This window comes from Salminus brasiliensis, chromosome 20, assembly GCF_030463535.1.
Source record: "Salminus brasiliensis chromosome 20, fSalBra1.hap2, whole genome shotgun sequence".
NCBI classification, from domain to species: Eukaryota; Metazoa; Chordata; class Actinopteri; order Characiformes; family Bryconidae; genus Salminus; species Salminus brasiliensis.
The window spans coordinates 5,809,818-5,825,645 of NC_132897.1; the positions used below are offsets into that span (position 1 = coordinate 5,809,818).

Consider the following 15,828-nt stretch of genomic DNA (forward strand, 5'->3'; position numbering starts at 1 on the left):
TAATTTTCAACAGTTCTGAAAAGATGAAACCAACATTTGACTCATTTTACTGAAACTGATCTGCTTAATTATTATTTTCAAGTTCATGTCATTGAGTATTATTATTTATAAAATTATATTAAATAAATGTTATATATAATATATTTATTTAATATGATCTATTTTAAGTCTATTTTTAAGTCCAACAAATTCATCATGTCGTAATATTAGGTAATGTTATTTATAAATCTATATTAAATAAATATCACTATATGAAAATATGTAACAGTGAAGATAAATCTTTGTTATGCTATTTGCGTGTTATTAAATATATTTTTTCAGAATTTCTCTCTCACATTATGGGACACATTTACCGTTTATCCAAAATAATGAAAGAATTAACATATAATACATTAATGAGCATTTATATTTTTTTTAAATATCATATTTCACACAACATACTGTAAATCTATGGTGTTTTTTATGATGAAAAGAAATGCTGCATATTTATCAACTACTCAAATGCATCATGTTTGAGGTGAATTAGATCAGTTCTGCTTTTAGACCTCAGTTATGGTGTAGAGAGTATTTTGTGGATACTCACCGATATCTCTTTGCCCATGCCAATCTGAGTGAGGTTGGGCTTCATGCCACTGCCCACCTGCCATATGATCACCTCTGGCGGCTGGTTCTTAAATGGCCACTCCCGCGCATGCAGCTCGTACCAGATAGTGCTGGAACACACAGAACAGACAGTTATTACTGTGTGTACCTGTGTGTGTGTGTGTGTGTGTGTGTGAGTGTGTGTGTGAATAAAGTAAAGCACCCTCTAAGGCATATTCAAGATATTCAGGTCACAGAACACGGCAACATATGTCAGACCTTTATAATGGTGTGTGTGTGTGTGTGTGTGTGTGTGTGTGTGTGTGTTTGTGTTTCTGTGTGACATTATGAGAATGCACTTGGGATGCCACTTCAATGGCCTGTCAGTGTAGCCGTCACGGTTAAGGGCCGTCCAGATTAATTGATTAAAGAGTCAGAAGGGGCACTTGAGTGCAGTAAAGTACGCTGGGTTTCTGAGGAGCAAGGACATGCTGAAATTCCCTTCACCATATTTAAGAACTAATTAGGCCTAATTAAAAATCAGAAAGTCAAGTGTTGTTATTGAACTAACAAGTCCTCTCCCTGTCTGTACCCTGAGGATCAAAGACAGACTGCGGCTTGAAAAGGGAGCAGAGGGATTAGAGGGGATGGAGGGCTGGGGGTGACAGGCAGAAAACTAAGAGCTCTGAGGCCACCCAGAAAAACAAGGTGCACTTATTGCCCTTTCTATTAAACAGCATAAGGAAACTGTCCTACTCACATATCCTAGCTTGGAGCGTTGGGGTCAGAGGCAGAGTGGGTTCAAGGCCCAACAGTGGCTGCTTGGCATGTATGGGTATTGAACCCACAACCCTGTGATCAATTGCTCAGTGCTCTAATCACTGAGCTACTACTGCCTATTTGTGAAACGCATGCTATGATGTACATGCTATGACTTACTGAGAAAAATAAAGTGCCTGTCAAAAGTTTGGGAACATCTTGCTTTGTTTGTAAAACACTGTTTTACTGTTATTGTACTTGTAAGTTAATAGGACAAAATACAGTACTACAGTACTAAACCTTTGGGCATATTTTCATAGTTTATTATGGGTTGAAGAACCAAAAACATTTAGGACATTTAGGATTTGTTTGACTCATTTTTGAGTCAAATTCATTAAAAAACATCGTATGTCAAATGTTTGTGGACACCCCTTCTAATGAATGCATTCAGCTACAGACTCTCTGGAGCAGATAAACATACACCTTTTGGCACCATGCTGCCTAATGCCAGGCGTGGGCTAGAGGGGTATAAAGCGCCCATAAATTTTTGATCATATGCTAATATGATGCTTCTGTAAACCACAGATATAACCCCCTCTAGGGTGTTAGGGAACGATGAGAGGAGTTTACCGTAGTTTGCAGCATTCCCAGCCTTCAGTGGAGGAGTTGGACTCGGAAAACCCTCAAACATCTCAGTGAGTGACAGTGGATCCGTGCAGCACGGTTATAAAAGAGACACAGGAAAAAAAAAACAACCAAAAAAAAACGCAGAGCGCTGCGAGGTCACCTCCAGGTAATGTCACTTTGCTCTGACCAGCTGGGGAGCTTACATGAGCCTCCGTCCGGCTGCCATACAGTGACAGAGCCACAGATCCTCCATATGGACGAAACAGCTGAGAGCGCAATTGTGTTAGGAGGCAGCAGAGCAGCATCCCTGCGTCTCTCCGGCCATCCATCCATCCCTCCATCCTTTTATTCATCCACCAGTGCACCCACACAGTGCAGCGAGCAGGGCAGGCCACACATACACATACACACACATGCATGCATACACAGATGCCACCTCTGGACAAACCAGCAGTCCAGCAGTGCTGACTCCAGATTAAGGTTAAAGGGCTCCTATCATGGAAAAACAAGTGTGTGGAATTCAAAGAAACACTCCATATATGAAGACATTTTTAAACTTCACAACCAATGAGTGTATTTACATATGCTTAGCCATTCCTGCCCATTCACACGGAGGTCATAAAGAGTGCTGTTTCTGCAGACAGTTAGAAAATGTGAGGAACAGCACCTTTTTGCCAGAAAGCAAATGGATCACAGCCATTCTTCCAAAAGCAGCTTGTTCCCCACAAATCAATCCCCAGTGTATCTCCAATTTACCCCTTGTATCTCCATTTTTGCCATTTGGAATCTGGCTGTTGTTTTCTTTACATTGTGTCAAAATTGTATGATAAATGGACCAACAGAAATGCTACAAAATGACCTGGAATGGAGATACAAGGTTTGAGCAAAACAGTGACGATTTATCAGTCTTAAAAGCAACGTAACAAAAGCATGTCTTTTAATTTTAAGGGATAAAAAGAGGCCAGAAAACGTCCACATGAAAATCAGGTATGTATGAATGTATGGACAAAAGTATTGGGACAGCTGCTCATTTACTGTTTCTTCTGAAATCACAGGTATTAAAAAGATCGATCCTGCTTTTGTTGGACTAACTCTCTTCCTGCTAGACTTAAGTTAAAGTTTTGGGAGGAGGAACATGCCTGAAGTCCCCTTCTCAATCTAACATTCTATAAATCCCATCTCTACCCTGCTCACATGTCTACAACAATGCTATACAACCCACCACCACCACGTCACCTCCCTTTTAACCAAGTCATCCCTCATTCCTGGTTCCATTTATCAGAGGAGGGACTGGCTTCCTACTACAAGCAGGAGCCACCTGAACTCCAGCTTAAGCCCCTTTGAGTTCTCTCCTTTGAGTCCCTTATCTTACAGGGGTCCGAACAGCAAAAAAAACAAAATCGGCGTTAGTGAGGTCAGGATTTTGGATGATCACCATTTCACCTCATCCCCACCTCCTTAACTCATCCCAGAAGTATTAGGCAGAGCACCATCTTATCATTTCAGAGAGCACAGTAGTTCCACTGCTCCACAGCTCAATGCTGGGGGGCTTTATACCCCTCTAGTCCACACCTGGTATTAGAAGGCATGGTGCCAATAGGTTCATGATTATCTGCTCCAGGGAGTCCTATTCTATTGACAGCACTTCTCTACAGGGACTAGACAAGCTGTGTGTATGTGTTGGTGTGCATTTGCACATCTGTGTCAGTGATGTGTGCAACTTGGGTAAGTAGCTGATTAGATCCCTAATTAGAAGGGATGTCCATAAATATTTGGACATACAGTGTATGTTAAAAAAGACAAAGGTTTACATGGGATGGCTGAGGGTTTGGGTATATATTAGGTATATCGACTAGATTTAAGATACTTTTGCTCACCGAGCGCAAGCACACGCTGGAGAGGAGAGAATTCAATAAGAGCTTGATGGCTGATGAACTCTCGAACAGCCTGAGTGTGCATGCGCTGAAATGGGCTTATTAGCCCGAGGAAAGAATTAGCCAGCTAATGAAATCTAGTAAGTTGGACGCAGCTATTGGCAGCTCCAATGGGACAGTTTAGGAGGAAATGGAAAACAAAAAAAAGCTGATTTCAGCTCCCAGGCAGTGCCTCAGCAAAAGGCCCTTAATACAAAGTGCAGCAACAAGCTGCAGGTTCTCCTGATTCCACATTCTTCTCCTGCCTCCCTCATTTAAAAGGGCCTCCCCTTTTGGCGATACTGAGCCAAATTAATGATGAGTGACAGACCGAGGGTCAGTTCAGGGATGGAAAAAACTGCACTTCATTAACCAAAACTCATTCTGAGACCTTCTGTGATGCTGCTTCCTCCAACCACGTGGTGTGCTGAAATGAAACTGACCCTGGCCCTGTCAGTTTAATTGACTGCCTGGGGCTAACTGTTCATTAGCCCAGAAGAAGTCACTATGGGCACTGATAGACTACTTAGTATCCCAAATGAGATCTTAATAGCAGACAAGATGTTTGTATAGATGACTTGCAAAACTTCACAGAACACCAGACCTACTGTAGATCATAACTCCAAGCTCCAAACTCCACTGTGCAGCCGGAAGGTTGCAGACACCTGCCCTTTCAAGGCTTCTTCTCAAATCAGGGGTACTAATAGGGAGTTCGTCCCACTTTGAGGTAGTTATGGAATGCCTTTGCACAAGGTGTTGGATCGAGGATTTGATCGCATTCAGACAATATAAGCATTAGTAAGGTCAGGTTCTGACGTTGGATGATTAGGTCTGGACTATAAACACCTTCAGCTCACCCCAATGTTACTAGATGGAGCTCCATCATCATTCCAATGAACACAGTTCCACTGCTCCACAGCTCAATGATGGGGGGCTTTACATCCCTCCAGCCGATGACCTTAGACTCATGTGTTGCTGCTCCTAGCACCCCTAGTCTGTTGGTCAGTGCTTACCTATTGAGATTACCGATTGAGTTCATCGGTCAGGTGAAGTAGAACTAAGTAGAAGGGCTGTCTGGACACTTTTACAGTGGTGTTTGAAAGTTTGTGAACCCCTTAGAATTTTCTAGATTTCTGCATAAATTTGACCTTAAACTTCATCAGATTTTCACTCTGTTCATGCCACACACTTGTGTTGTGAAGCTCAGAGTTCGATACAGCAGTGTTCTTTAAATAAAACAGGCCACCCACTCACACCTGATTGTCATCCCATTGATTGAAAACCCCTGACTCTAATTACAGCTTCAGAGGATCTGCTGATTGTAAAGATTCACATGCTTTTGCCACTCACAGATCTGTAATACTGGATCAGTTTCCTCAACAAATAAAAGACCAAGTTTACCATTTATGTCTCGTTTGTTTGATTTGATTCTCTTGATCTACTTTTAGAACTTCTGATGACGTTTAAGCAGATTTATGCAGAAATATAGAGAATTCTGGAGGGTTGTATGTAATGCGTGGTGTAGTGGTGTGTGTGAGTAGGTGGTGAACAGCATGGGGGGTGGGGGTTCAGGAGACGTACCCGAAGGCAAAGACGTCGGACTGTTTGGAGAAGGGGAGCTGGTCTTCTGCTGTCTCTGGAGAGAGCTGACAGATAATCTCCGGGGCGAGGTGACACAACCAACCACTGGGAATCCGCAACTTATCCTCCCTCCTACTGCAGAGAGAGAGAGAGAGAGAGAGAGAGAGAGAGAGAAGAGAAGAGAAATGAGAATAAGGGAGACAAATAGAAACAAGGAGAAGGGAGAGTGAAGGAACACAGGGGAACAAAAGGTTGTGAGAGAGCCAGTGAGAGCCAGCGAGAGCCACCGCGAGAGAGAGAGAGTGAAAGAGAAAAGAGGGAATAATGAGAAAAGGAGAAAAACAGAGACAATGTGAGGGAGAGTAAGGGAGAGAATGAGGGAGGAGTGATAAAGCAAATGAAGGAGAGTGAGGGTGAGAAAGAGAGAGAAAGGAAAAGGAGAATGAGGGGTAGCAAGAGCGAGAGAGGTGAGAAGAGCGACAGAAAGAAAGAGAGACAGACACGGAGAAGGAAGAGGGAAGACACACAGAGATGGAGAGGGAGTGAGAGAGACAGAGAGAGAGAGAGAGAGAGAGAATGGCACAGAGAGATACAGAGATTGGGAGGAGTAGAAAGGGGGAAGAGTGAAAGAGTGAGAGTGAGAGAGAGAGAGAGAGAGAGAGAGAGAGAGAGAGAGAGAGAGGGGAGGAAATAGGGATGGAGAGCGAGAGAGAGAGAGAGAGAGAGAGAGAGAGAGAGAATGGGACAGAGGGATACAGAGATCGGGAGGAGTAGAAAGGGGGAAGAGTGAAAGAGTGAGAGAGAGAGAGAGGTGTGGAATGAGGGACGGAGAGACAGAGAATAGGACAGAGGGAAACAGATGGAGGAGAAAGTGAGGGAGTGACAGAGAGGGGAGAGTCAGGAATACATGTATATGAGTTCCATAAGTGACGTTGTGTACGGGGGGTGGGTGGGGGGGTGAGCTGTTGAAGATGCCGTTTTGTCCCTTGAGAGTGTCAGCGGCGCAGTGGCACGCTGCTGACGTAATCGCAGCCCTTCGGTAATGTAGATTTACAATGACTCAATCCTTCTAAACGTCCAGACCTTCGAACAGGCCCAGCTATCTGAAGCAGCCTGAAGCAGCCTGACATTTCCAACCTGCATAGTCTCCTAGTAAAGAAGTCTGCTGCGCTCAGACAATGGGCTTGACTCACTGGAGACGTCAGTGCGTGTCTGAATGTCGCAGTTCTTGGTGCAGCTGGACCAACTAAAGTTAATAAGAGTTAATAAGAGTTCAATTTCTGCAGGGAACTACATTTTCATTCACAACTGTGAAACCTGCCAGCGGTCCCTGTATGTCAGTCTGTTCGCCTTTCGGTCACAATTCTTAGATTTTTCTAAAGATTGGGATTTCTGCCACTGCTGGTAGACCCGTATGACCATAAGCTTCCATACACCTGCAGATTCAGCTACTTCCTTCACACTGTAAAGGTCTTATACATAGGCATAGTTTTCTCAGAATTATCACCAAACTGTGACTGAATGTGGAGAACTATACATTAGACATTAGTATTAGTGAGCAGATCGCTGTAGGAAATGATGTCCTGTCAAGAGAAATCATCTTAAATCTGGTTGAAATTTTGAATTCTGCTCATTTGGAGATGAAGAAATATTGGTAATAAGTTCTGCATTGGCGGCAGTTTTTTTTACATGTACCTAGTGTCAAGGGCATAGTGAAAGGGAAAAATTGATGGGGTGTCAAAAGTTTGTCAAGGGACGTGGAATATAGAGAGGGGAGGTGGAAGAAGAGGGGCTTCAGGCATGTTCCTCATACCAAAACTACACTCACAGTGGTGCATATTATAATTATTATAGCTATTATATTCTTGCACCAATACCAGAATGAGAAATATTAGATGTATAAACACACATTTAACACACGTTCACTTGCCAACATTTCATTTTCTGCAGTGCTGGAATTGTTGGAGAGGAGCTGGGAGTTGTATTAATGTTAATAAAGTATATGGAGATAATTTGAGAATCTCTGAAATCCTGCTGTGGAGCCGTATACAGGCTGGAAGAAGATCTAAGAGAAGCTGAAACAACTTGGAAAATTAAAGAGAAAATGAGAACTGTGTGGAAAACGGAAAGTAAGTTCTCCATAAATGTCATTTATTAAAAAAAAAAGTGGGTTCTGTGGACACACTGTGGATATCACTGTGGATTTTCTTATGTTTCTCACGTTACTCTTTTTTTCACCTTTTTTTTAAGAATGAAAAAATACCAACAAAGGCTTTATCAAAAAATATTACTATATAATAATAATACTTTATTATTATTAATACTTTGGGTTCATCACAGAGCTGGTTTAAACATTGCATTAACACATGATTCATAGATACACATACACACATACACTCACATACAGATAAATATGTACACACACATATATATATATATATATATATATATATATATATATATATATATACAGACACACTATTCCATCTGTATATTTTCTTGCTTCTTTTATTTCTATATTTCTATATTTTCTTAGTTTTATATTTTATTTTTAATTTAAATTTTACTTAAATGTAACTTTTATTTTATTTTTTTTATTTTTTTTGCACTTTTGCACTTTATTTCATTAAGTTAAGGTTTAGTTTAAGTTTAAATTCAGATCTTTATTGAATAACTTTGATGTGGGCAGACTGTCAAAAAAGCATTTCACTGCAAGTTATACTGTGTATTACTATGTATGTGACAAATAAAATTTGATTTGATTTTGATTGATTTTAGACAGATGAACTATGACCGGGTTTCATTTAGACTTCTCCAGTGTGGCCAGATGAGATCCTATAACAAACATCAACAGTAAAAAACAGGGTAAAAACACACTTAATATTAAAACAAAATAATACATCTACATAATAAATCAAATAAATCTTCTCTCAGGTCATATTACTTATTAATATTCATGCTCACACTGGAAAAGCCTCATTTTAATACCACCTGAGACCATCTTTAGGACGGTCAGGACGTGACTTGATCAGCAACATGCCATCAAACCTGGCACCCATTGGAACTGGACACGTCTATATGTCCTTGGGTTGCCAGATATTCAACACCAGCATCAGTAGTCGTTTGTAAAAAAAAAAAATGATTTATTTAGTTTCTACTGTATGAAATTGATGTATCGTATTATTTTTGGGACACAATTCATTTTGAAAGTATCACAAAATATAAAAGTCATGATTTCCAACATGATTCACTCATAATGAAAGAGTGCAGTGTGGTTTAATACAGATTCATGATCACAGTTTTCAGACTGTTTCAGCAGTTTCACAACCGTGGCTTTTCTTGTATCTGCTATCTGGATGCTAGTGTTACTGGTGCATTACCCCTCTTCCATTTAGAAAACTTTTTTTTGTTGTTTTTGTGAATGATAATGTAGTTACAATTTTACCATAAATGTTTAAATAAGGTCTATCAACTGCATGGTTACAAAATTACATTTTATTTATTTTATTTTTTTTAGCAACATTAGCCTAGCAAACTTCAGGTACCAAACATGTCTTGGCTGATTGAGAGCATCTAGGGTCAGTGATCAATCATGTTAATTAGATTTTTGTTTACAACAGGCTTTTCAAGCTGCCAAGTGAAATCCAGCCGTGATCTGATCACTGATAACACATGGTACATGGATAGCAAGGCATCAAAGGAGCCTGAAAGCGTCTTCCTGGAATGAGGAGAAGGTTTTGCCTGATTATAAAGATTGGTTTCAACTGAAAGTATTTTGCTCAGAGGTGTTTTAAACACATGAAAGGTTTTTCCTTTTGAAACGAGATCATGTGTTCTGATTTTCATCAGAATAAACCTGTTTAGGTGCAAGTTCTTGAAAACGGACCAAAACATTCCAATGTGTTTTGAGCCTTTGAACCCTGCGTCTATTTCTGATTTTAGGATCTATTATTTTTCAGAACAGTAATTTTTATCATTTTTAGTAACCACTATGAATTAATCAGTTTTTACAATATTTTTTTTAGTATCCACTAAGACTTATTCTGTAAATACTATGAATTTAGTCATTTGTTCTATAACCACTATAAATTGTTCCATAATTACTCTGAATTGTTCAGTTAACACTATGAATTATTAAATACCATTAATTGTTTTATAAATACTCTTAATTATTCTGTAAATACTATAAATTATTCTATAAATACTATGAATTATTCTGTAAATACTATGAATTATTCAGTAAGTACTATAAATTATTCTGTAAATACTTAATACAGAATTATACTGTAAATAAATATGAATTATTCAGTAACCACTATGAATTATTCAGTAAATACTATGAATTATTCAGTAACCACTATGAATTAGTCAGTAAATACTATGAATTATTCAATAACCACTAAGATATAATTCCATAAATATTATGATTTATTTCATATGAGTTGAGTTACCAGTATGAATTATTCCGCTTATATATGTATGTATAGAATATAAATTATAAATACAGTTACTCAAAATGATTGAAAGTAAAAACTTATATCCTTTAAGGGTGAGGAATTATGTATGTAGTACATGAAGTATGTAGTATAAAGTATGGGCCCTCCTACAGGTCCCCAGAGTTTAAAGAGTTAAACCCATTTTAAGGAGCTAGGTGTCTCCAAACCCCCCAGCCTAAACTTTTCCTCTAATGTTAAGATAACTGCTATTAGCCCCAGCTTTGATCATACAGATTGTATTATCTGTTAACTTGGTCAGAACATGCTTGCTCACGCCTGGGTTAATACCACTTCCAATTCTCACACTGCTTCCCTTCCCTCGCATATCTCCTAGTAGTAATGCACGCTGCAGCAGCGGGGCTGTTAATTGGACCAGGTTGAGCAACACTGTGCCACTTAACGGATCCGAGAGGCTTGATCAACAAATGATGGCAACACAGTCTAGAGACAGCGCAACTGTAGCTGTTTTCCTGGTAATTGCCGCCGCCATCCACAAACATACTCGTACGGGATCAGGCTCATAATCAGACGAGACGATGAGCGCGAGTGTTATATCTCTCCGTTGAGGATGTTGATTTACCGACTTCGCTGCCAATGAAAACATTTTCAAAGAGAGGCGAGGAGCACAAACACGTACGGGCAAAGCTCCAAAATAACAGCAACATCACTGGCAGTGCCAGTCGTCTAGCGCTCCTCCATGGAGCTCCCACCCACCTCTCCACTGATTCTCAGTAATAATGAAGTCATAAACAGGCATTGAGAGAAAGGTCTGTGAGGGATGGACTGCCAATGGAGTGCCTCACCATCTAGAACCCAGTACATCCACTAAGAACCGAAAACATCTCATTTAGTTCAAGTCTGTGAACTAGATAAGAAGAACCCTGTTAAACAAATGATCCAAAACCAGAAAAGTTTGACATTTATTTTTTGAGTAAAATTATACAACAATAAATACAATATGTTGACAAATGTATTGGGACACCAGCTAATTCACTGTTTCTTCTGAAATCAAGTTTCTCCTGCTTTTGTTGAAGTAACTGTTTCTACTGTCCGGGGAAGAAGGCTTTCTTCTAGGTTTTGGAGGAGCATTGCTGTGAGGATTTGATTGCATTCAGCGACAAGGGTGTTAGCATCATCATTATTTATTCCTGTTTTTGAGTCTGGGTTCCTCTCAAGGTTTCTTCCTCTCGACCTGAATTAAATTGAATTGAATTGAACTGAATTCTATTACATCCTAAAGAATACTAATCAGCAATGCAAACAGTGGGGAGAAAAAGCTAGGCACCATTCTGAGGAGCTCAAGGGTTTAAGGTCTGATCTTCAGGTCAAATTTATGCAGAAATACGGAAAACTGTAAAGGGGTTTCGCATCTTTCCAGCAGCACTGTACTTACTACCTCAAGCTTTGACAGAGCACGAATCCTTGCAGATGCTCCATCCTTGCATCAGGTTTGCTTCCATTGTTTACACTCTCTAAAGCTGCTCTGGTTAAAAGCATCTGTTGAATAAATTCACGTAAAAGCAAATGAAATTTAACGTTATATCACCAGCATCTTATCTCGTCTTAAACCTGGTTACACTTTGTCCCCTTGCCTAAGAGGGATACCAAGCTCTTGAGAGAGTTCCTGTCAATTTTATTCCGCTTTCTCCATTAACTCTGTGCTTCATATTCAAGAAGAACACAATAGTGACAGTTCTCATCTATTACAGCGGGAGAAATGCTGCTATAGGCACTCATAAACTCTAGCTAAAACATGGTCCCAGTTAGTGGAAGAGTGGTCTAAATTGCGCTCTCTCCAGTTCATGGCTAATACTTGGGATGCATTTAGCTTCAACACTCAGCTTCGTTTTCATCATAGAATAATAATGATGATTTGAAAGTTTTCTTTTCCAATCTAGTGTAAAAAGCACTTGTTGGAATTTTTTTGGCTTAAATGTGGTTTAAACAGCTGAAAGGTTTGAGTGCTGATGTGAATGCAGACCTCACAACACAAGGATAAAATGTGTCCATTTGGCCTCATTCCCAGTTCTAGCTCCCCGTGTGTCTTTTGTTCCTTCAGCTTTGCAAATTCTCGGACTGGAAATGAAAATGGCGAAATCTAAACAGCTTTCTGTTTAATGTGGTGTGGAAAACCCTTAAAGAAAACATCCGGCTTTGTTACAAATATTAGGCAAGTTGTCCAATGTCTGACGTTGTGTAAGGGTGCAACAACTAACCAGCTTACTCGACTAACACCAGTCACCTAATTAATTGAAAATGTTACAGTCGATTAGTTGGTGATGTTTGGGACGTATGGGAACTATGAATTGAGCTGTGGAGCATTTACATTTACATTTAAGGCATTTAGCAGATGCTCATCTCCAGAGCGACCCAAGAAAAACCTCAGCTAGTTTAAATAGACTAATAATTCAAAGATACTCTAAGTTTAGACTCTACTAAACACAAGTCAATAAGGAGACCACTCTGCTATTCACCCAAGTACTCTAAGAAGAGGTGTCTGGGTTTGAAGACAGCAAGCGTTGGACTGTTCGGACACCCAAGGGAAGTTCGTTCCACCACTTCGGTGCAGGACAGAAAAAAGTCTGGACGCTCGTCTTCCGTGGATTTTGAGGGATGGCGGGTCGAGCCGAGCCATACTTGAAGCTTGAAGGGCTCTTGGTGCGGATCAGCTTTTGACCATTACCATCAAGTACAGAGAGGCTGGTCCGTTCTTGGCTTTGTAGGGCAGCTATGGGAGCTACGGAGCAGCTATGGAGCAGCTTTGGAGCTATGGAGCAGCTATGGAGCTATGAAGCAGCTATGGAGCAGCTATGGAGCTATGGAGCAGCTATGGAGCTATGGGAGCAATGGAGCAGCTATGGAGCAGTGGGCAGCTATGGAGCAGCTATGGAGCAGTGGGCAGCTATGGAGCAACTATGGAGCAGTGGGCAGCTATGGACCAGCTATGGAACAGTGGGCAGCTATGGGAGCTATGGACCAGCTATGGAACAGTGGGCAGCTATGGGATCTATGGAGCAGTGGGCAGCTATGGGAACTATGGAGCAGCTAAGGAGCAGTGGGCAGCTATGGAGCAGCTATGGAGCAGTGGGCAGCTATGGAGCAGCTATGGAGCAGTGGACCTGTGTTCCCTGGAAGAATGGATAATGCTCCATCCAATACTTTTGGGACCTCACTAAAGCTTTTGTTGCTGAATGCAATCAAATCCTCACAGCAATGCTTCTCTAAAATCTGGTAGAAAGTCTTCGTCCTTGGACAGTAGTGACAGTTACTCCAACAAACGCAAGATAAGCTCTTTTTAATCCCCTTGCTTTCAGAAGAAACAATGAATGAGCCAATGTCCCAATACTTTTTGTCCATATAGTGTATTTCACATTTTCTGTTTTAGCAAACACAGCCAGAGGTTACTGAAATGAAAGCTGGCTGCAGAACAAGAGATGGATCAGAAGATTTGTTTTTTCTGGAGTTAAAAAGAAAGCGTCTTTCTTTCAGTGGCGCTCCTTTAAAGCTTTGGTATTTTGTCATTTCCTTTCCAGAGGACTCCACAGGCGAGATAACACACACACACATCAAAAACCTAACGGATCTGCACGTTCCTGGATCATGGCATGGGCCGCGGCAGAGGAAGAAAAGACTCTTTCATGTGTGCGTTGGTGGAGACGTAGAGGGATGCACTGGAACAGGAGCGGGAAATGAATCTTAAACGGCAGAAAACAGCCTGAAATCCCAACTAACCGCTTCCACTCTAAGCTGCTGCTGACTTATCTGGATGCAGCTTCATGCCACATTGACTATGGCGAAGGTGTGGGAGGGCAGTAACAACAGCTTAGACCCAGAGCACTTAGTTTGCACTGTAGGTGATAAGCTAGGACACGCTTGGCAACACAAACATACCGCTCAGACACCGTCACTGTCCGAAACTTTACAGGTACTTAATTCCAGGAGCTTCTGAACCACTTTTGTTGGTCCATTGAACAAAGGTTCATGTGCCACCAAAACCTACCACTGAGGCATGGACTCTACAAGTCCTCTGAGGGTGCTCTGGAAGGTATCTGGCACCAAGACGTTAACGGAAGCCCCCACAAGCCTTGCCATTTGGAGATACTCCAACTCTTTCCAGTGCTTTATGGTCTAACTGTCTCTATAAAAAAGCTAAATTGTCAAACGTTGGCTTTTCTACAAACGGTTCTTTGAATAATGTCATAGAAGAACCAGTTTTGGTTCCATTAAGAACCAAGTTGGCATAAGAAATGTGTAAATGTGAACTTTTCAAATTGGTAAAGAACATTGATCCCATTGGTTTAGCCTGTCTGTTTGCAGCTTAGTCCTGGTTCTGGATTGTCAGCAGCTGGTTACACAGCTCTGCCAGCTAAATAAAAGACTATGGGCCATGCTCATGCTGCCTGGCGAGAAAGCACCACCCTCTCGCGTAGGGTTGACGCAGTCTTCGAACTTTCAAAACAAATGTCTATAAAGCCTACCTGATTTTCCGAACGCCACTCGGACATCCGGCAGTTCAACACTGTAAGTCTGCTGTAAGCCTCGTTGGGATAGGGCCAGAGCAAATTATGGTATCGGACATGGTCTGGGCCAGTCTAATCACCTCTTCAATATTATGTTAAGTAACGTCAGACTGCTGCAGATAAAAATAATTGACCCCTACATGAATCAATATCCTGGAATATATATCTCTTACTGGCTAACAACTTAAGGTTGCCACTAATAAGGCAAAACAGTGCAGCGGCCTTCTTACGTTCCTCCGTTCACCGACACCCAAACAAATACCCAACAGACTTACACACACAGTCGACAGGACAAGAAACCTCAAGTTCAGTCAGAGCAACTCTGTTTGCAGCACAGTTCTGTGTATAAAGGTTGAAATAAATTGTGAATTTAAGTGTAAAACGGCCTCACCGGTGCACCTGCTTCCTTCGGCCAACAAACAACCGGCGCCCACCTTTTCCTCCGCCCACTGGGTCAAAACCCAGATCCCCTGTCTTCATCAAAGTGCCTCAAACAGCCTTAAACTGCCCCAAACTGCCTCACCTCAAACATCAAAACACAAAAGCAAAATCAAACCTCCATCCAGCATCACATGCGGACGGTGCCCGGGGATGCTCACTGCAGCAGACACAACTGAGAAGCTGGAAGCACAGCATGAGAGATGAGATCTCATTTGCATGAAAGGCCAGAAGTGCCCCAGACTCTTAATCACAGGCTTCGGATCTTAATAAGCGGTTAGACAAATCATCATGAGGAGCTTTCAACGACCCAGGCTTGCGCGTGGTATGATCGGCTGGACAGTGAGAATTACAGCGGTGGTTAGACTCTGATCCCTGAAATACTAACTTTTACAGCTGAAGGCTTTTACTGCATGTTTAGGTAATGAGATGTATGAGATATATTACGAGCATTTCTATTGGCTCGTTTCTAATTAGATCTGTTAGTTCAAATAATGACAGCTGCAGGTGGTGTTACATAGAGGTATCATTAGGCCTGTCAGGATAATTACGTTATGGACCTATCATACATTATATGAAATGACCTTGATCATTTTTGCTGGCCTCACAGTGTTGGCTATTGTGTTTACTTGCGTGTATTTTACTCTATTCTGTTCTCTTGCCCCACCACAATCCTCCCACTCATAAAAGTATTGCTGATCGGAAAATTGATCCAATCCATGAATCCAAAAAATGTGATGTGCATTATTTTCCCATTAACGTGACCGAAACAGTACGTCAACCTTGTTTTTAAAAGACTGGTTTTATTAGATTTATGTTTTAGTTATTTGGGATATTTTAACTCCAAATGATCAAAATTCAGCGCTCTTTAAAAGGGTGTAATTACTTCTCTACTTCCTCCGGAAGCTGAGA

The 15,828-nt window shown here is 41.1% G+C and overlaps 1 protein-coding gene across 2 annotated transcripts in view; it reads right to left on the minus strand.

Annotated features, from left to right (window-relative positions):
* The window catches only part of ksr2 (kinase suppressor of ras 2), a 138,860-nt gene that overhangs the window by 14,885 nt on the left and 108,147 nt on the right, over positions 1 to 15,828 (minus strand). For both annotated transcript variants that reach the window (XM_072664716.1, XM_072664715.1), the window contains exons 19-20: positions 5,463 to 5,597; positions 584 to 713 (exon numbers count right to left, since the gene is read on the minus strand). In XM_072664716.1, the coding sequence (XP_072520817.1) occupies positions 584 to 713; positions 5,463 to 5,597 (265 nt within the window). The remainder of the gene's footprint in view (positions 1 to 583; positions 714 to 5,462; positions 5,598 to 15,828) is intronic.